Source organism: Saccopteryx bilineata, chromosome 3 (genome assembly GCF_036850765.1).
Source record: "Saccopteryx bilineata isolate mSacBil1 chromosome 3, mSacBil1_pri_phased_curated, whole genome shotgun sequence".
Lineage (NCBI taxonomy): Eukaryota > Metazoa > Chordata > Mammalia > Chiroptera > Emballonuridae > Saccopteryx > Saccopteryx bilineata.
Window position 1 is genome coordinate 301544411 of NC_089492.1, and position 21754 is coordinate 301566164.

General features: G+C 52.0%; 2 protein-coding genes across 2 annotated transcripts in view; both read right to left on the reverse strand.

Moving 5' to 3' along the window:
* Window positions 1–10182: 10182 nt before the first annotated feature.
* Window positions 10183–21754, reverse strand: part of LOC136331981 (uncharacterized) — a 228248-nt gene continuing 216676 nt past the window's right edge. Inside the window, exons 3-4 of the mRNA XM_066271183.1 lie at window positions 11852–12046; window positions 10183–11712 (exon numbers count right to left, since the gene is read on the reverse strand). Of these exons, the coding sequence (XP_066127280.1) occupies window positions 11459–11712; window positions 11852–12046 (449 nt within the window). The 3' untranslated portion in view covers window positions 10183–11458. The remainder of the gene's footprint in view (window positions 11713–11851; window positions 12047–21754) is intronic.
* On the reverse strand, window positions 12674–20833 carry LOC136328844 (leukocyte-associated immunoglobulin-like receptor 2). Its single transcript, XM_066264832.1, is given in 6 exon segments — window positions 12674–12688; window positions 13350–13442; window positions 13604–13848; window positions 13851–13888; window positions 14869–14908; window positions 20800–20833. Coding segments are annotated over 6 exon segments (465 nt in total).

A 21754-nucleotide genomic window follows, 5' to 3' on the forward strand; every position in this document is an offset into this window, starting at 1 on the left:
AGGACCCGGCACAGTTGCAGAATTCAGACATGCTTGATTAAGCTCACTCAAGGGTCTGGGGCAACTCCTCCTCCTCGCTCTCAGACATCTCAGGGATTAACAGGGCTCTTGCTGCCGAGGACGCAAGATTTTGTAGTCCACTGAGTGTCCACTCCATGAGAGAAGCAGGACCCCACCCCACTGCCCACTCCCCAGCAGAGCCCCAAGGAAAGGGCACCCCAGACTGAGGTGTCCACACCCCTGCCCAGGTGGGTCTCCGGAAGGGGCAGTTGGGGACTCCAGGGCTCCTGTGAGGGGCAGGAGGGGCACTGAGCTCAAGTTCTCCTCCTCAATCTGTCCCACTGTAAAGCCAGTAGCCATGGCCAGGGCCACCCTCAGAGCAGCCGCCCGGCCCATGCAGGTTCGCATTCGATTCGGACAGTCGGTAAAGAAACAACGGAGCTAAAAACTGGTGGGCGATGTCACCCCATTAAAAAAATAAAATTATAAAAAACAAAACAAAACAAAACAAAAAAAACAAAAAACTGGTGGGCCATAGTCTTTAATTCTAGCTTGCACCCAGCGGGCAAGTAAAAAATACACACTGGGCTCCAAAACCCAGTCACATTCAGTGCTCACAAAGCCACTGACTTATCCGAGTTTCCTAGAACCAAAGGTTTCTAGCTCACCAGACTTATTCACCTCTGTTCCCCATCTCCTTCCTTATCCCATATACAAACTCTACACAAACTAGCATCTCACTCAGCACTCCACCATCTTGGCTGCTTTTCCTGGCCTCCTCCACGTGGCCTTTCTCTGCTCTCCTCTGCTCTCTCTTCTAATGATAATCTCAGGAACCAAGAGCACAAGCTCCCGTTTTGTCCCCATTTTATAGTGTAGAAATCCAAACCTCTAATCCAATATACGAAATAGGGAAGTCTCTAATACAAAGTCACTTCTCTGAGGCATGATTGGATTGTACCACCCCACATCAAAAAGGGTGGGAAAGGCTTAATCCCAAAACCAAGCCCCAGGCTACAAGGATTCTCAACACACATTAATATCACCTGGGTGACGGCCTCCATCTTTAACAAAGTGAGCATAATACATTTTATCTGCCCAACAATCCACCCCTATGCTCACTTTACTACCCACAGTCTATACCACTGGCATCCCTGTGCAAGGAAATTAGGCACATTACACAAATTACAACAGCATAAATCATACAGTTTCAACAATCACAAAGGTACACTTCACCAGTCTCTGAGCACTTTGCCAAAAGTGCAAAATGTCCTCGGCCTTCTTTCTAGCCATGGGAAAAGCTTCCCGGGGCAGGGGAGTGCTTCCAGCAAAGCCACCCCCCACCCCCATCAGGGTATTTCACATTGTCCAAAATCCATAATCCGTAAATCCATCCAACAAAGGAGCCAACGCCCACTCCGATCGTAGTCCAGGAAATCAGTCCACGCACATGGGGCGTCAGCCACCCCCCTCATTCCTGCTGTCCTCGCAGGTCTTACACTGTCCCAAAGAGGGGCACATGGCAATGGCAGTCAGCATTTCCATCTCTGCTCCGGAGAGCGTGTCCAGCCCTATGTCCCAAAATCGCAGACCTACCAGGGCCATAGTAGGTGCTCCTTCCAGCTGGGCTTCTATCTTCTGGAGACTGCAGATCACAACTCCAGCCCGATTCTCCTCATCCTTCAAAGAGGAACTGAAAACAGCAGCTCCCGCTGCCAGGCTCAAGCCCCTGGCTGCCGCCGCCTTCTGCTCCGCAGAAATTGCAGCTCCGGACCCGGCCTCAGCTTCAGCCTCAGCCCCGGCCCTGGCCTCCTGCTGCTGCTGGCTCTCTACAGCATCCAGGGCAAGCTGCAACTCACGAAACTGTGAATCCTTCTCCAGTAGCTGCTCCATTTCCAGGCGAATCTCGCAAACCTGGTCGGCCTCCTCCTCCAGCGCTTCCTCCAGCTCCAGGGTCAGCATCTGTTTCTCCCACGTTTGCTCCAGCTCCTTCCGCTGCTCGGTTGGCAGGTCCCGGGCAGCCTCTTCCACAGAGCTCTCAGTTTCCTCACGCATGGCTGTAAAAGTCAGCCAGCCTACAATCCCCAAAAGGACAGCCATGGGGAACCCTAACACTAGCCAGTCCTCTACTCCACCACTCAAAGGCTCCTTGCTGATCTGTATCGAATCCTGCCACAGACTACGCCAAATGTAGAGCCAGGAGGCACGGCCAGGGCCACCATCACAGCCTCCCGGCCCATGCAGGTTCGCATTCGATTTGGACAGTCGGTAAAGAAACAACGGAGCTAAAAACTGGTGGGCCATAGTCTTTAATTCTAGCTTGCACCCAGCGGGCAAGTAAAAAATACACACTGGGCTCCAAAACCCAGTCACATTCAGTGCTCACAAAGCCACTGACTTATCCGAGTTTCCTAGAACCAAAGGTTTCTAGCTCACCAGACTTATTCACCTCTATTCCCCATCTCCTTCCTTATCCCAAATACAAACTCTACACAAACTAGCATCTCACTCAGCACTCCACCATCTTGGCTGCTTTTCCTGGCCTCCTCCACGTGGCCTTTCTCTGCTCTCCTCTGCTCTCTCTTCTAATGATAATCTCAGGAACCAAGAGCACAAGCTCCCGTTTTGTCCCCATTTTATAGTGTAGAAATCCAAACCTCTAATCCAATATACGAAATAGGGAAGTCTCTAATACAAAGTCACTTCTCTGAGGCATGATTGGATTGTACCACCCCATATCAAAAAGGGTGGGAAAGGCTTAATCCCAAAACCAAGCCCCAGGCTACAAGGATTCTCAACACACATTAATATCACCTGGGTGACGGCCTCCATCTTTAACAAAGTGAGCATAATACATTTTATCTGCCCAACACCCACTCAGCCTGGTCTTCACCTCATATAGCAACCCCCCCCCCCCGACCTCTTTCTCCCTCCCCTCTGTATAGCTGTCAGCCCTGGACACCCTGCAAAGGGGACAGGGAGACATGAGGATGGGGGGGGGTGGAATTCTCTCTGCTCCTACTTGTCTGAGGGGCGGCACATCCTTCGGAATGTCCCACCACCCTCATGACATTAGCACAAAACCGTGGGTCCCCAGGAACAAATAAGGGGCAGGACCCACCTCACGTGGCAACAGGGTCACAAGGTCCTGAAGACTGACAACTCCTAGCTCAGCCACTGTGCCACCCACAGTACCCCAGGGCAGGGAGGGGTCATAGGTTCCCATCAATGTGGGGCCACCTCCCAGGCCTGGATGATGGGTGACTCCCTGGGCATGGGCACTGACCCAGGGGATGTCTGAGTCACAGCAGGACAAAGAGAACAGGAAGTGATGATGTTTAGTGTTGAAGGAAAATGTCCCCCCTACTCACCTCCTTCCCTGAGGGAGTCACCTGAACCATGACCCCAGGACATCTAAGGGTCTGGCCTCACCTATGGGAAGCACAGCCTCATCTCAAAGGTTCCCCTGGTCGGGAACCCCATGGACACCATCTCTTGCTCAAAGGACGGTGGTCGACACCACAGAGGACACATTGCCTGGGGCTAAGTCCTCAATACCCTTTCAAAAAGCAGGACACTTCACCTCCCTTAGGTCCCCTCGGTCAGCAGTTGGTGATGGCCCACAATCCAGGACCCTACCGGCTGTCTTACACATCGCTGCCTATTCTTCCCCTTGTGACATTTACCACAATTTAAATTTGTATGTATGCAACATGTGCTTAATATGTGCACCATGATATAGTAAATATAAATATGTCCTTAAAATGATGTGATTTAGTCCTGTCCGGATAGCTCAGAGGATAGAGCATCGGCCTTGTGTATGGACGTCCCAGGTTTGATTCCCAGTCAGGGCACACAGCAGAAGCGACTATCTGCTTCTCCACCCCTCCTCCTCCATCTTCTCTCCTTCTCCTCCTGCAGCCAGTGGTTGGTTGAGTTAAGCATCAGCCCCAGACTGGGTTGCTGAGTGGATCCCAGTTGGGGTGCATGCGGAAATTTGTCTCACTATCTCCCTTCCTCTCACTTAAAAATAAAAATTATGTGATTTAAGTTATATATGCATGATACATTTCATTAGCATATATGCTGCTCATATTTATGTTAACATTTGCATATATTAATGTTAATAATATATAATGTATAGCATAATATATAATAATGTACTCTGTCTTCATTTGTAATGATGCTAATGTATTTGATTATATTAATTATGTAACATTTAATACATAATCTAAATATATGCACTAACATAATTTAACTTCTAGAGCTGAAATATTGCATTTGTTAGCTGCCCTGGGCTGCCCTTAGCTGCCTCTTCAGAACCTTGTGTCCTTGGGCAAGAAAGTTTAGCTCTGTTTCCACAGATTACAAGAGAGTCTCTTAGAGGTGAGAGGAGTGCCTCCCTCATGGGCTGATGCAGCATGAAATGCTTTCACAGAGCCTGGCACTCAGTGAGTCAGGCCAGTGATGTCACCGTCATGAATATTAGAGATGCTCTGTGAGTGGCAGCCCCTTGCTGTGGTCTTCTGGTCTTGATCCAGCCCAGAACAGAGGGCTGGACATGGGAGCCTGGTGCCAGCACAGAGGTCCCCAAACATGCCCCACCCCCAGGCTGAGATCTCTACTACCAGCTGAGGAGACAGGCTTTGTGTGTGTGATGGGGTAGACCTGGTAACTCCGGGGTCTCCTGTGAACAGGGCAGGAGGAGGGCTGATGCCTGTGGGGGTGTCTGGGATGGATCTGACTCAGCCTGGGTCCTTTCCACCCTGAGCATCCACCCACAGGCCACAATTGCCATCACTCAGCCCCAAATGACATTCCTGAGGCACCTGAGAAATGGGAGGACAGAACACAAGGAGAGCCCCTGCTCCCTTCCTCTGGTGGGGGGTGTTAGCTCCTCTCCCCTCCCACCACCATGGCCCCCTTGAGCTCACAGAGCAGCAGGGAGCAGGTACTCAGAGGCCCCATAGAGGACAAGGGGAGGGTCCAAGCATCCCAGATGGACCCTGAGTTCAGGAATCTCAGGGGCTGAACACACACAGGGAAGGACAGCTTCATCTCCCAATGCCTTAAAAGCTCAGTCCAACCCTGGCCAGGGACGCCTCCAACCACATGACTTGGTAAAAAGGATTGAGCACACATAGGAGTCACATTGTCTCACAGAGTCTGGCTCGTGGAGAGGAAGGTTTAACACCACCATGAGTGAAATGACACAAGTCCCTTTGAAGAGGGTCTCTCCCCACCTGATCTCTGGAAGCCCACATCCCATCCAGCCCACCAGGGACAGCTCTGTGCCCACCCTGAGGCTGGGCTGGTATCCATGTCAACCTGGGGTTCTGAGAGGATCGGGGCTTCGGGCCATGAGCCAGGTGTGAAGGTCGAGGATCACCTGTGCAGAGGGCAGTGAGCCACAGGGCTGGGGTCAGCAGGAGAGGAAGCCTGAGGAGAGAGACGCAGCTGGGGACAGGGTGCAGGGACCTGCAGCAAACCTGAGGGCAGAGTGGACACGTCCTCACCTGTCACCTTCAGCTCCAGGGGCTCACTGCGCAGAGACCAGGTGTGTGTTCCACGTAAATGATAGAGGCAGCGATAAGGCCCAGCAGTGTCCTCAGTCACGGAGGGGATGAGAAGTCTGGCCTCTGTCCCCTGTGACCCATGTGGATACTCGATTTTCTCATACTTCTGAATAGATATTCCAGAGTTGTTCTCTAGACGGAACTGAGCCCCAGTGGGGCCCCAGCACATGATGGTCACAGGCCGTCCCTGGGGGATCACAGACCCTGGCTCAGCCCTGATGGAGGGTGTGGGCGGGGCCCCTGGGAGGAAGCAGAGCAGGGTCTCAGGGTCCACTGTGAGGACATCACACACATCACAGTCCCCTGGTGTAAGTGCGGACGTCACTGTCTTTAGCAACTGACAGAGCTGTGCAGCCATCACCACAACCCAGTCTGAGAACATGTCCACCACCCTCTCCCACAAAGACCACCCCACACCCACTCCAGGTGCCTGAATTCTCGTCGCTGCAGAGGGATTTCCCCACTGACACAAGGATGCTCAGTCATGGTCACATCTTGGGCTTTTCTCAGGGTGACACGGGAGGTCTCAGGCAGGCTGAGTCCCCTTAGGTCATCCGTGGGGACAGGAAGCAGGGCTCTGAGAAGGGGGCAGTGATCTGAGCTGGGTCAGAGGGGCAGCTGGGGATGGTGTGGGGACTCATGGGGGCCGCAGGCTCCACTGAAAGTCCAGGGGGGCTGTGCTGGAGCTCCAGCCCAGACCTGCTCACAGGACCATTGGATAAGGACCCCAGACTCCAGGCACGGCCTCTGTGGAGCCCTCATGTCTGGTTCCCTCAGCATTTTCTTCCTTCCTCTCAGCCTAGTTTCATTTCCTTGTCCCTGAGACTCCTGAATCCCCATGTGTCTCACTAGGCTGGGTGGGGAAAGAGCAGGTTTGTGCCCTGAACCAGGAGGAAGGCGTCCCAGTTACACTGTCCCCGACAGAGGCCAGCACTGGCCCAGGGTCACCACTCACACATTCGGTCACTCATCCACTCACTCTAAAACCGTATCTTAGCTCCTGTCTGTCCGTGTGCAGACGCCCTCCCTGTGCCATTGGCTCCACACACACGAGACACTAACACAAGGTCCTCCCTTCCTGGGCTGCAGGTGCAGAGGGAGCACAGGGCTGATGAGGGAACTGTGCAAACCCAAAGCCACACGCTGTGACACACACCCTGGGGTGAGAGGGGTCACAGGACAGATGGAGGCCGAGCTGACCTCATCTAAGGTCAGAGGGGAGAAGCTCTGAGCTGAGACCAGATGGTCAAGTGTGAGGTAGCCAAGCCCAGCGACAGGAGACGTCAACCCTGGAGGAGGTCAGGGTCGAGGGGAAATGGTTTGTGTCAGTGATAGAAAGGCCGGGATTCTGACGATGAGACAGACGGCGTGAGCACAGATGGGTCCCAACACACCGAGAGAGGCATGGGTCTCACTCTGGCTGAAGATAAAACAGGAGAAGGTGCTAAGGAAAGTTAAAATTGAAAAAAATATACAAAAACCTAAATTAAAAAAGTAGACTCACCCTTCTGTGTGTGGATCGTGTGGCCCAGACAGAGCACTGGAAGAAAAGGTCTCGTGAGAAAAGCACCCGGCGCCCAGTGTCCTCTCGGGGGCCCTGATGGCGGCAGCAGGCTCAGACTCTGAGATTTTCCAAACCACCCTCCTCAGCGTTACCTCTGACACAACCCTTGTTCTGGCTCTGATTGCGAGACAACTTCCCCATCCCTCTTCCAATCAGGTGCTCAGGCTGAACCTGTCCCCTTACCAGGTATCTGCACCTAGGATGGAACCTTCCATGGGCAGACTAAGATCCAGTCCCAAGCTGAGGGGACAGACTCCAGGGGAACCATGAGTCCCCGGGACTGGAGTCAAGACTCAGCAGGGAGGCAGATGACCTCCCCAAGCAATCACACCTCTGTGCCTGGGACGCTGTCCTTCCATTCCAGGACTCACCGAGCCCCAGAGGGTGGTGGGATGGGGAGACATGGCCAGTCCTTGCAGCCTGCACTGCCCCGGAGCTGGAAGGTAAAAGGACAGAGCTTGTAGCTCTGTGGACAGGATGTGCTGGTTAGGGGCTGGCCTCAGGGTTGCTACATCAACATCCTCATCCAAAGGGGAAGATCTCTCGCTAGTACTTTCCATGTTTCCTGCTAAGGGCATGGGGGAGGGCCTTGGCTTCCAAAAATATTTCTCCCTACCCCATGCTCGTATGATGATGAATTTATTTGAACAAACCCCCTGAGTGTGGACCTCACCTTAATCTGTGGGACCAAGCAGGGTGTAGATTGGTGCAACCAACTGATGTTAGTGCCAGTTCAAACTTCACAAATGAGCCGTCTGTGCTGGGGCAAGGCGTTAGACCACTTTAGGTGACATGTCCTCATATTTAAAATGGGAAGCTTAGGCCCTGGCCAGCTGGCTCAGTAGTAGAGCGTGGACCCAATGTGTGTATGTCTGAAGTTCGATTCCCAGGCTGGGACCACAGGAGAAGCGTGCATCTGCTTCTTCATCCCTCCCCCTCTCCTTTCTCTCTGTCTCTCTCTTCCCTTTCCACAACCAAGGTTTCTTTGGAGCAAAGTTAGCCCGGGCGCTGAGGATGGCTCTGCAGCCTCTGTCTCAGGCGCTAGAATGGATCCAATTGCAATGGAGCAATGGCCCATATGGGCAAAGTATCGCCCCCTAGTGGGTAAGCCATGTGGATCCTGGTCAAGTGCATGTGGGAGTCTGTCTCTCTGCCTCCCTGCTTCTCACATTAGAAAAATACAAAAAAAAAAAAATTTATATACATACATAGATAACTAAACAGATATAAAGATAGAGACAATTAGATACATACCTAAGGAGATACAGAGATATATAAATATAATTATAGATACATACATAAACACACAGATTGATAGTTACATAGATACCTAGATACATAGATAATAGCATAGATATATAGATACTTAGATACTGTCAATGTAAGAACTTTGTAAACCTGTAAGAATATTTTACGAGTTTATTTGAGCCAGACTGTTGACAATTGCCTGGAGGCAAAGTCTTAACGGATTGAGAAAGTGCTCTGGAAAATGGCAGTTTCACCGCTTATTTTACACATCAGAATCAAGGGGGGAAGACCTGAGGGGGTTACATGCAATCTGCAGGAGATAGAATAGGGAGACAGGAGAAAGCCAATTGGGGAAATCTCCAGGATTGGATAAAAATTAAAAATCTGCATACTGATAACTTCTTTTATATAGGCAGGCATAAGATAGTTGACATTTGGCAGTTAACACGATAACAGTAACAATGAGGGCATTTGTTGGTTCCTGCTCTGGTGGGATGTCCAGGCTGACGGACCCAAGAAAAAAGATGATTCCTTTATTTCAAAGACACGTTATCAAGTACGTTATCGTAGATGCAAAAAGACGACAGGCTTGAGTGAAGTAAGCATTGACCTCTGTTTAGAGAAAAACACTTCCCTATGACATGACTACACACCATGAACTGCTTTTAGTTAGAAAGTTTTCATTTTAGGCCATCCTGTGCAGTTACTTTAGGTCTCTGAGTCTGCAAGGCCACTATGCAAGGGTCCCCTGAGCTTGTCAGGTTCAGTTCGTGGCCTCCTCTTTTATTTATTTATTTTTTTGTCCACAATACTTAGACACATAGATCCATAAAGTTGAAAAGATATTAAAATAGATACATAGTTGTATAGATACTTAGATGCTTAGACATATAGTTACATAGATAGATAGATACTTGTATATTTATAGATGGTTGAATACACAGATAAATAGATAAATACATAACACAGACAGAACATAACTGGGGACACTGACTGGCTTGGCTTCCGGTCCTCTCAGGCTGACTGCGCCCAAATCACACATTTTCTCGTGCAAACACTTCAGTTTCTCACATTCAAAAGGGAAACCACAAAACTCTTCAGACACCTTTATATGACTCGTGGTGGTGCACAGAGAGGTGAGTGGCCCCTTGGAGAAACACTCAGTCCATCCCCTTCAGTCTCTCTCCAGGGCAGGTGACATTTGGCTCAGGTGTGATACCCTTGTCTCTGGGCCCTTCTGTGTCCTGTGACCCTGGGCTGCGCTCCACATACATCCTCCTCCCCCTTCCCCCAGCTGGTTCTGGTTATTTCTAAATTAAAAGTCCCTAACACCACAGAAACAATTGCACTAAAGAAACAGTTATATTAAAAAACAGGAAAAAACAGTTATATTATCTATAGATTAGTGGGTGCAGCCTTCTGGGAAAATTGACTTTGCAAAGAACCAAATGGGTGTGGTTTTTGCTCAATTTACATGTGGAGGCTGATAGGCATTCCCTGATGTATTTAAGGCACAGATCACAGGGACTGTGACTAGGGAAGGTGGCCTCATCGCTTCTGTCCCTCACAACATAAAGTCACAGCTTTTTTTTTTTAATTAAATGTAACAGGGTGACATTGATCAACATGTGTACATAGATTTCAGGCAAACATCACTACATCATTTGAATAGTCAATTATGTTGTATAACCATCACCCAATGCCAAATAATTTTCTGTCACTTTATATAATATTTGTCCCTCTTTACACCTTTTCCCCAATCCCCCCCCCCCCTTACATCCCCTTCCCCCGCATTCTTCTCGCCCTGGTAACCACTGCACTTTTATCTATGTCCATGAGTTTCAGTTTTATATCCCACCTGTGTGTGAAATCATACAGTTCTTAGCTTTCTCTGATTTACTTATTTCACTCAGCATAATGTTTTCAAGGTTCATCCATGTTGTCATAAATGACCCTATGTCATCATTTCTTAAGGCTTTATGACATCACAGGGGAGGGCATCCCCAAGAGGAGGAGACAGAGGAGAATCAGGCCCTGGAGGGAGAGACCTGAGACTTCCCAGGGTCACCCCCCCCCCATACACACACACACACACACACAGGAGAGGCCGCAGCACCAGGCTGGCCCCCCTGCAGAACTGTGTCATCAGGAAGGGCCTTCCTCGGGTCCCCGGGCAGCCAGGTGAGGTCTATAGAGACAGAGGAGGGGTCTGCAATGCCAGCTGTCACGTCCTCCTGGACCTGCTGGGCTCAGCCTCTCCAGATCCTGAGCAAAACCCAGGGGACCTCCAGCCCAGCGGTCACTGCTGTGCAAGGAGAAGAGACCCAGACTCTCAGTGTGCCGTCCCTCCGGGCACCAAGGCCCTTGTGCTTTGAGACCCTTGGACTTGACCCCCATCGTCCCAGACCCCCATGTTCCTCAGCCCAGCTGACCAGCGCCTCTAAGAAACAGAAGATCTAGAATACCGGCTCCACCCTGAGAAAGAACACAGGAAGGGGCCCTGTGGATCCAGGGCGCTGTGACCCCAGGAGACAAGGTGCCCCACGTGCTTCAGGGGACCTGGGGTCTGTGGTCAGGGTCACCATCCACAGAAAGCCTTTCTCTTTCTGGTCGAGATAAACCATTTTCAATTACCAAAGAAACACACCCACTGCTGAGAGGCCGATGGGGGCATGGTGCTGGGGACGCGGAGTGCGCGCAGGGCGGCCTTGCGTGAGCGGTTCGAGGGAACGCAGCTCTCAGGTGGGCGGTCCCAGCGTGGCTCCTCAGCCCTGCGGTGCAGAAGCCTCAAACGCTGAGCCCGCCCAGGGCAGGTGTCGGTGGGAACACAGAGGCAACGGCCAGCGCGGAGGGACGGGACCTCTTAAGCTGGGAGGGGGAGGGAGGATGGAGGGACCTGGGGCCTGTCTGAGAACCGGGAGAGAAGGGAGACCCAGGACAAACTTGCGTGGGTTTGTGACCATGTCAGTCCTGGAGGTAAGTCCTGGAAGCTCAGATGCACGTCCCTGCCGTGCCCCGGGGCTTCGAGGAACGGAGTCCGGGTCCCGCAGGGCAGCGCCCTGGGCACACCTCACAGCACACAGCAGGGCAGGCGCCGGGTCCCCTGGGCTCCAGCCTGAGCCTCAGTGCCCTGAGCCAGTTTCCTATTGGGGCCCCGGGGTCTAATCTTTCTGGTGACTCCTTGTCTCCATCCCTGTGGTCCGTGCGGGGACCTGCGCTGGCTGTGCCCAGCTTCCGCCAGAATCGCCACCAGGATCAGCAAGACCACAGCAGCCAGGCCGATGGGGACACAGTTCCCCACCGTGTAATTCCGGGAGATGGAGGCTGGAAGCAGAACAGGGGGTCAGAAAAGGGGGGGACAAGACCTCCCCCAGACAGGACCTGTGAGGGAGGAGCTCCTTCTCCACTGGGCAGGACCTGCCCCTCCCAGCACTCCCCCTGGGTACAGGCCCAGGTGACTTGCCTGCCCCGGGGCCTGCTTCTGCCGGTGGGGATGTGGCAGGTGAGGGCGTAGCTCCTGCAGGTGGGGATGTGGCAGGTGAGAGCGTAGCTCCTGCAGGTGGGGATGTGGCTCCTGCAGGTGAGGGCGTGGCTTCTGCAGGTGGGGATGTAGCATCTGCAGTTGAGGGCGTAGCTCCTGCAGGTAGGGGTGTGACCTCTGTGGGTGAGGAGAGGAATTCATAGGGTGCTCCTAGGACTCAGAAAGGGCAGCTGGGTGTCCCCTGCAGCCTCGGTCCCCGCTCCCCATGCTCTGCATTCAGAGCTCTGGGGAGACTCCCCTCCATTGGGCACACTCAGGCCCTGCTCTCCTGAATCTCTCCACCTTCTCCACTTGAAAGTCCTGGGTCCACACACCCAGGGTCACAAGCAGTCACGTAGAGGGCCCCCGGGCAGGTGACAGCTCAGAAACCCGGACCTGGGTGATATCAAACTCAGGGGTCTAGGGCATGACTGCCCTCCTGGCTCTGAATGCCTCAGGGGCAAACAGGGCTCTTAGTGTTGAGGACCCAAGATCACCCTGCCTGCTGAGTGTCCACTCCATGAGAGTAGCAGGGCCTCACCCCACTGCCCACTCCCCAGCTGAGCCCCGAGGAAAGGGCACCCCAGGCTGAGGTCTCCACTCCCAGCCCAGAAGGGTTTCTGGAGGGGGCAGTTGGGGACTCCAGGGCTCCTGTGAGGGGCAGGAGGGACACTGAGCCCAAGTTCTCCCCCTCGGTCTGTCCCACTCAGCCTGGTCTTCACTCCCACCGCATCCCCCCCTTTATCCCACCCGTCAGTATAGCTGTCACCTCTGGACTCCCTGCAAAGGGGACTGGGAGACGTGAGGACAGGGGGATGGAACTCTCTGCTTCTGTTTGTCTGAGGGTCTGGGCACTCCTGGGAATGTCCCACCAACCTGAGGACATTAGCACAAAGCAGTGGGTCCCTAGGGACAAACAGGGTAGTCAGGATCCACCTCATGTAGCCCCAAGATCAGAGGGTCCTGGAGGCTGACCCCACCTAGCTGGGCCACTGTGCCACCCACTGTTCCCCTGGGCCGTGAGGAGTCACAAGGTTCGGATAAACTGGGTGGACACCCCCTTTGGTTTGGATGGTGGGGGCCCCCTTGTACACTGACCCACAGGTTGTCTGATCACAGCTAAGGGAGGAGGGGAAGAGGGAGAGAAAATGCTCAATTTTAAAGGAAGAATTTTTCTCTCTTCCTTCTCACTGTCCTAGCTGAACCAGTCAGGTGTAGCCTCACCCAAAGCATCCCCCAAAGCACCGTCCAGCCCTGGACAGGGGCCCCATGGACCATGTGACTTGTCCAGTGGAGGGTGAATCACAACACAGGACACATTGCAGGGGCCACACAGAGTGTGCTTCAGCAGCAGGAAGGTTGAACACCATCCTGAGGGAGGGGACACCTGTCTCCTTGCAGGACGTGGGTCCCTGCAGGTTCTTTGGAAGCCCATCCCCACCCAGCCCAGCAGGGACAGCTCTGTGTCCACCATGACATAGGGGCTCAGTGTCCAGGCCATCATGCTGTACAGAGAGGACCAGGGCTCAGAGTCCTGAGCCGGGTGTAAAAGGTCATGTGTGCAGAGGGGCAGGGGACCCAGAGGGCTGGGGTCAGCAGGCAGACACAGGTTGTGGACAGAGGGTGCAGCTGGCAGCAGGGTGCAGGGACCTGGGGCACACCTGAGGGTGGAAGGGAGACTTCCTCAACCATCACCTTCAGCCCCAGGGGCTCACTGGGCTCAGACCAGAGGGAGCCCATGTGATAGAGGCAGAAGTAACTCCCGGCAGTGACCGCACTCACTGTGGGCATGCGGAATCTGGCCTCTGTCCCCTGTGACCCATGTCGAGACATGATTTTCTGATCCCTGAAAGCAAAGATATTCTCCTCCTTCCTCAGGCGGAACACGTCAGCCCCAGCGGGACCCCGGCACACGATGGTCACAGGCCATCCCGGAGGTTCACAGAGCCTGGCTCGGCCCTGATGGAGGGTGCAGGCAGGAGGAAACAGAGCAGGGTCTCAAGTTCCATTATGAAGAAATCACCACAACTCACACTTCCCCTGGTTTAGGTGCGCACGTCAATGTCTTTAGCACCTACAGAGCTGTGCAATCACCACCACAAACCAGTTTTAGAACATTTCCATCATTCTTTTTCCAAAATATCACCCCTCATGCCCATTCCAGGTACCTGAATTCTCATCACTGCAGAGGGATTGCCCCACTGACACAAGGCTTTTCTCACAGTGACACAAGAGATGTCAGAAAAGGTTGGGGTCCTGGGTATGTCTCCCTGCCCTCAGCCTAGTTTCATTTCCTTGTCCCTGAGGCTCCTGAGAACCCATGCGTCTCACTAGGCTGGGCGGGGGGAAGAGCGGGTTTGTGCCCTGAACCAGGAGAAAGGCATCCAGGTTACACTGTCCCAGACAGAGGCCGGCACTGGCCCAGGGTCACCACTCACGTATTCAGTCGCTCATCCACTCACTCTTCATCCATATCTTAGCTCCTGTCTGTCCGTGTGCAGACGCCCTCCCTGTCCCATTGGCTTCACACACACAAGACACTCACACAGGGTCCCCCCTTCCTGGGCTGCAGGTGCAGAGGGAGCACAGGGCTGACGAGGGAACTGTGCAAACCCACAGCCACACGCTGTGACACACACCCTGCGGTGAGTGGGGTCACAGGACAGACGAAGGCTGAGCTGATCTCATCTGGGATCAGAGGGGAGAGGCTCTGAGCAGAGAACAGATGGCCAAGTGTGAGCTCGCCGAGCCCAGTGTCGAGACATCAGCCCGAGAAGAGGTCGGAGTTGAGGGGAAATTGTCAGTGATAGAAAGGCTGGGATTCTGATGATGAGTGAGACAGGTGGCATGAGCGCAGATGGGTCCCGACACAGAAAGAGGCATGGGTCACATTCTAGCTGAAGATAAATATTATTCTTAAAAATAAAGCATATACGAAAACCTAAATTAAAAAGGCAGACTCACCATCCTGTGTGTGGATCGTGTGGCCCAGACAGAGGACTGGAAGAGAAGGTCTCGTGAGAAAAGCACCCAGTGCCCGGTGTCCTCACAGGGCTGCTCTCAGGGCCCTGATGGCAGCAGCGGGCTCAGCCTCTGAGAATTTCCAAACCACCCTCCTCAGTCTTACCTCTGACACAACCCTTCTTCTGGCTCTGATTGCAAGACAAATCCAATCAGGTGCTCAGGCTGAACCTGTCCCCTTACCCAGGTCCCTGCTTCCAGGACTGAACTTTCTAAGGTCAGATATGGTTGGGGCCAGAGTTGAAGGGATAGACCTCCAGGAGGGACCATGAGTCCCCTAAACGGCTGTTCAGACTCAGCAGAAATGTAGACACCTCCCCCACCTACCAACCCCTCTGTCCATGGATGCTGTCTCTCCATTCCAGGACTCACCGAGGCCCAGCAGGGTGGTGGGACGGGGGAACATGTCCTCTCCCTGCAGCCTGCACCGTCCTGGAGCTGGAGAGAGAGAGGACTGAGCCTGCAGCCGGCACAGGACACAGGATGTGCCCATCTCGTGGTTCTACGTCAATGTCCTCGTGCAAAGAGAGAAATCTCTCTTCAGTCCATTCCTGCTAGTGGGATGGGGTGGAGGCCTTTGACCTCCAAAAATATTTATTTTCCTCATGCACAGATGAGGCTGAACTCATCTCTTATGAAACTCCTGGGTGTGGACCTCACTTTAACCTACAGGACAAGGCAGAGCGTGGGTTTGTGCAACCAATTGACATCAGTTTCAGTTCCCAGCGTCCAAATGAAAATAAAACATCTGTGCTTGGGCAAGGCTTCACGCCACTTTACACTGACAAGTCCTCCTATTGAAAACGGGAAGCCTGGTACCGGAGCGTGATTCAACACTGAGGTTCCAGTGGCCGTACCCGACATGTCTCTCCCGGGGTCACCAATGTCACGCTGTCCTCACTCAGCTCCAGCCCTCTCAGCGCTCCCTCTGCCAGAGACCCGGGAATGAGCTCTGGTACCTTGAGAAGATGCAGGTAGAAGAAGGGTGCCTTCTCTGTGAATAGGGCTTTCATGTCTGAGGGTGCACCGGCCATGGGTCCACCCTGCGGGGTGGATCGCTGTGGTTTTGGGCGTGCTTGCCCCGGTCATCACAGGATTCACCGTCTGGCATAGGTGAGATAAAATGGGAATTGTAAAAGTTATTGACAGGAGCCCTGGCCAGATGTGAGGCCTCACTTTCCTAAGAATGTGGTGTAACAACAACAAGCTATCCATGGTTTATGTTTTGAGTATGAACAAAGTCAACTTTGGGGCAAAATAAAAATTAATTGAATACACACACAGAAAAATAATAAAATGAAATAAAATAAAATGGGAAGCCTAAAATCCCCCTCCAAACATTCAATGTTAATTTCTCAGCAAGGTACTGAGTGCATTAGAAATATTCTGCTCATATGAGCTCTCTTCCCATCTGCTCCCCCAGTGGCCCTGGAAACAGGGAAAGTCGGGTGACCATCAGCTAGTGCAATATCATAAAGGGATTGAAGACTGAAGGGTCAGGAGAGAGACCAGGAGAGATGGCCCAGGGCTTAGAGCCGTTCCCAGCTGGGTGCTAGGAGGAAGGGCCGATCAAGGGTGGGGAAGGTGGTTGCACATTTCACAGCTACAAAGGTAATTTGATGCTATATAAATGCATCACATGAGCATCTGATTCATTTTAAACTCATGTTCTATGTCAATGATATTTCAAAAACAAATTTTTTTAGAAAGACGAGTTTGGATTAGAATACATGGAATGTTCCAAGAATACTCCCGCATGGGCACTCGTGCTGAGCAGTCCTCCTCCCGGGGCTGTGATGGGTAAAGATCCCCATGGAAAGAACAGGGTTCTTGGGCTGGATCCTGGTCCTGTCTACATATTGCAGCCCTGGGTCAGGCCTCATACACAGAGTAGCTGCTCAGACCTTCAAAGACCCCTGTTCCTGAAAGACACATCCTGGCTCCGCCAAATGGGAGTGTCCGCAGTGGGTCCCCAGGACAGAGTCTGGTCCCAGAATGCCCCGGGGTCTCCGCTTCCTGGTGTTTTCAGGAGACTCAAATGCAGAGCCCCTCCCACGTCATCCAAACCAGCCCTCTCCCCTGCACGTGAGTCCTGCTGCTGGGAGAACCATGGTGTCCAGCCGAGAAACCACCTGGGGAGGGGGTGGACTCACCTGCCTGTGTCCAGATCCTCTGGCCGTGATGGGACCTGGAAGGGAGACCTCATGACCACTGCTGCCCCTTCACCTGACACCCAGGCTCTGGAAAGTTTGTGTGGTCTGGGCTGTGAGCCTGGGCAGCGTGGCCTGGACCTGGGGGTGGGTGAGCTCCACTTTCCATGGGCTTCCACCTGCACCCTGCGTTGTGGAAGACCATGTCTTCATGACGAGACTCTTCACCATCATGTCTATTGGACCAGCGTCCTGTGAAGGCTGAAGGACGTGTGTGCAGAGGGGCAGGGAGCCCCAAGGCTCTGGTTCACCAGGAGACCAGGGAGCCCGAGGACAGAGGACACAGCTGGGGACAGGGAACAGGACCTGGGGCAAACCTGAGGGCTTAGTGGAGACGTCCTCACCTGTCACCTCAGCTCCAGGGGCTCACTGCACTCAGACCAGCGGGACCCTTTGTGACAGCAGCAGCAGCGATAACTCCCTGCAGTGACCGCACTCTCTGTGGGATGAAGAATCTGGCCCCTGGCCCCTGTGGCCCATGTTGAGACATGATTCTCAGATCTATATAGCAAGTCCTCCATCCTCCTTTACCTGGTGGATGACTCTGCCGAAGCTGGCCTGGCACACGATGGTCACAGGCTGTCCCTGGGAGATCACAGAGCCTGGCTTGGCGCTGGTGGATTATTAAAACAGGACCCCTGGGAGGAAGCAGAGCAGGATATCAGGGTCCATTATGAGGAAATAGCCTTCCCTTCCCTGTGACAACAGGAGGACAATAGGGCTGAGACTAATGTCACCTCCACTACATCTGCACTCTACATCCTCATTTGAATCAGAGCCTCACTTCTTAGCCAGGCTAAGAGCCTCACATAAAAGGAAAAATGCCAGGGTCCAGCCCCGGGGGGAATCCAGGGGTCCCACAGGAAGAGACGGCGTCGGCAGGAATCGAGTGAGAGAGCCGAATTCTTTTCTTTCTCTTTATTCTCCAGTTAGCATTTACTGCCCGGCATCTCTCTCAATTGCTGGTCTAGCTTTCCTTTTATGCACACACACTAAGTTACAATCACATGATATTCAGAATACATTGATTAATCATTGTTTTTGTTTCACTATGGTTACATTTTCTAGGTAACAGTTAATTCATTTCTATAAACTGTAAGTCATTCAAAGTACAATTATACAATAACTTGAACAGCAATAACAATATTGATACAAACTTCCAAAAGGTCAATAATGATTAATAACTCTTCCTTGTCTAGGATACTATTGTCTAGTCAAATTTTATTTATTACTATATTCATACACTAATTAAGTTCTAACTTTACTTTTCTCAGAGTGTTCCACCACCTGCAGGTCAGGTATGCAAGAAGAATGGAAAGTTTCTTTACTCTACCACATGAGAAGGCTAGGGAGGAAAAGTGATGAATTAAGTGAAGGCTGAAAAGTACTCTGTGTATAGTTACTGTTTCCTACCTATTCATAAGTCACAATCTATTCTTTCTAACATGATTAATAAGAAGAAATTCTCCTACCAACTTAACCCTTTATGAGGGATATCATAGCCAGCCCCTTATGTCTATGAGCCCAGTTCAAGGGGCTTACAGGCTTTTCTGTGGAACTCACACCCTCTGTCTCATTTCCAAAGAAATTACTATGAATCTACAGGGAAAGCACGGTACTATTATCCCTGTGCCATAAATGATAGCACACACCCAGAAAAGGGGGGATATAAGACCAGATTAATTCAAAAAGGTCTAAAGGGGGAAGTATCGTTGTGCCTTTCCTTTGCGGTGACTTTGTCAACCCGCAGCTGTTAGTCTTCACTGCGGTGACTTTACTAACCAGCAACCATTGGTCTTCTTCTGCTGTGACTTTGTCAACCAGCAGTTGTGGATCTTCTTCTGCTGTGACCTTGTTAGCCAGCACTAGTGGATTGGCTCCCGACAGAAAAAAAACCCAAACAGCCCCTGTACCCACAGGATCAGATCTGTGCAGCCCTGTGACCATGTCTGTGACAATGAGATAGAAGGAGCTCTGCTGGCGACAGTCCCAGGAAGACAGCTTCAAGGGTGGAGATTAAGCCCGGAAGTCCCTTTCCCAGTTCTGCCTTTTTTTGCCACCAGTCTGTAAACCTATGCAATGGCTGGAGCCCTGGCCGCCTTCTTGCAACAAGAGGTAACTTTAGTGCTGGTGGCCATGGACTAGAGTGGTGGAGCACAACGAGGAAGACTGCATCCCTGATGACATTCTGAGGCTGGTGGCCAAACTCCACAGAGACATCATCTTTGCAAGAGAGAGACATAAAGTGTCAAGACCCTCTGTATTATCAGTAATGATGTCAGGGTAACATGGAGTGAGGTGAAAAACCTTGATGAGAGCAGCCCTGGGATGAGCACCCGCAGGTAGAAGGACAGCACGGAATAAGGAGACCTAAGGTGTTGGGAACACTTCTGAGGGACAGATGTCTGAGCTAAGGTGCACGTAGGACGTTGCTCAATTGAGCAGATCAGGGGAGGCTGGAGTGTTGGAGGGGGGAGGTCAGCATGTGAGACAGTCTGAGTGCAGGGTGAGTGCAGTGAGTCTGAGAAACTGAAAGAGACAAATGTATCCGGCGGAGCAGGGCAGGGTGTGGCCAGAGGCAGACATGGCCCCGAGGAAATACTTTGACCAGGGATCTGATGCAACCTCAAGTCAACCAGCTGAGGATTTCAGCTGGGACGTAAAGTCATCTGATTTGTTTTCTTCTAAATTCACCTGCAGGAGAGAATGGGGCGGGGCCGGCAGGGAGACAACACTGGAGGCCCCATACCTGCTGTGGTGGTGAGAGCTAATAGAGCTCAGATTGGGGAGACAGCGTCTAGCAGGGATGTGGACTCATGTGAGGACCGGTGAGGACACATGAACAGGATTCTAGGATGGAGTGACGTGGGGGGTGAGATATGAGGATGCACAATGATGGTGTTATCTGGTCCTGGACTGAGGACCTTCACTGAGAAAGCAGGAGGGGGAGCAATGAGGAGTCAGGTCAGAGTGAGTGAGAATCAGGGGGCCGGTTAGCGTTTATTGGCTCTGAGGAGTGTGGAAATCATGGATAGACAGGTATCTGTTGCCAACAGGAGAGACTCAGGGGGGATGCTCTTCTGGTGTAAATTGAGGTTTGGATCCCTCCTGGAATCCACAGGACTCCTGTCTGAGCTGCCCTTGGGGTGAGAGGGATTAGGAATTGTGTAGAAATGACTCACTGTCCCATGTGTGACTCACCTGGCCCAGGCAGAGACCTGCAAAGGAAGCCCCAGTGAGGAAAAAAAAAATGCCCACCGCCTAGTTTTCTTCAATGGAGGTCAAGGTCAGTGTGGTGCAGAGAAAGACTTAATCTTCACCATAATCTCCAAACCACCCTCATCAACATGGCTCCCAATGTGTAGCCTCCTTCCCCTCTAGTGGGTTCCAGACACATTCCCAGAGCTAACCACAGCCCCCTCTGGCCTTTTTGTATCTGACCTGTACCTACCCAGTACTTAGAATGAATTAGAAGTGTGGACCCTCCACTGAAATCTTAGGCCCACGTGACCCCGAGTGGATGGGGCCTGCATGGCTGTCTCTCCCCCCACGGCCCAGCGGGTCCAGGCCTAGAGGTTGGACTAAGGTGGGTGGGACCTGGACCCCATCCAGAGTTCCACGCCTCTGTCCCTGTGGGTCTTCCTCTGTGTTCCAACTCACCAAGGCTTAGGAGGGCGGTGGTTTTGGGGGACATGGCTAACTTCTCACTGTCTGCTCTGTCCTTGTGCTGGGGTGTGAGGACAGGACCCTGCAGGTCAGGAGATGGGTGGGCCAGGTTCACAACCGCCATGTCATAGACCTCGTTTCTGTGGTCTCACAGAAAGTGAGTCTGGCTGCTCCCAGGCCCAACTCTAGCTTCCCCTATTTGGGTTCAGAAAGGCTTTTTTGGTTTCTGGAAGTCATTCCTAGTGTGACATTTCACAACCAGGCTTAAACATGTGCACATGAAACTCACCTAATAGTAATTCATTAAAGATAGACAGAGATATATGATAGATAGCTACTTACATATATACATACACACATATTAGTTAATAGATAGATAGACAGTTACAGAGATAGATATATAAACACTTAGGTATACAAATACTTATATAAATACATAGATACGTATATATAACAGATAGAATAAGACCATAAAGGGTCTAATCAGTTATGACACGTTTCAAAGCTTGAGCTTAATAAGAACAAGTGAAAGTTCTGAAGGAGTTCAGACAGGTAAAGTTCATAATGATCCTCTGCTATGGGCGCTGCACAGAGTGGATTTGAGGGGAGATGTTGAAAAGAGAAAGGCCATTTAAGAAGAGGTGGAGGTGGGGACACTTACTGGCTTGTCATCTGGTACTCACAGGCTGACTGTCCCCAAACCACACATTTCCTTATGCAAACTTTTTGGTTTCTCACATGCAAAACGGAAACCATAAATCTCTTCCGCACCTTCATGTTATTAGCGGGGTGCACAGAGAGGGGAGTGGCCCATTGCAAGGACACTCAGTTCATCACTCCCATGCTGTCCAGGGCAGGTGACTCCCTGCTCAGGCACGATGCCCTTGTCTCTGGGCCCCTCTATGTCCTGGAACCCGGGCTGCACTCTGCACTCTTCTTCTGCCTCTCA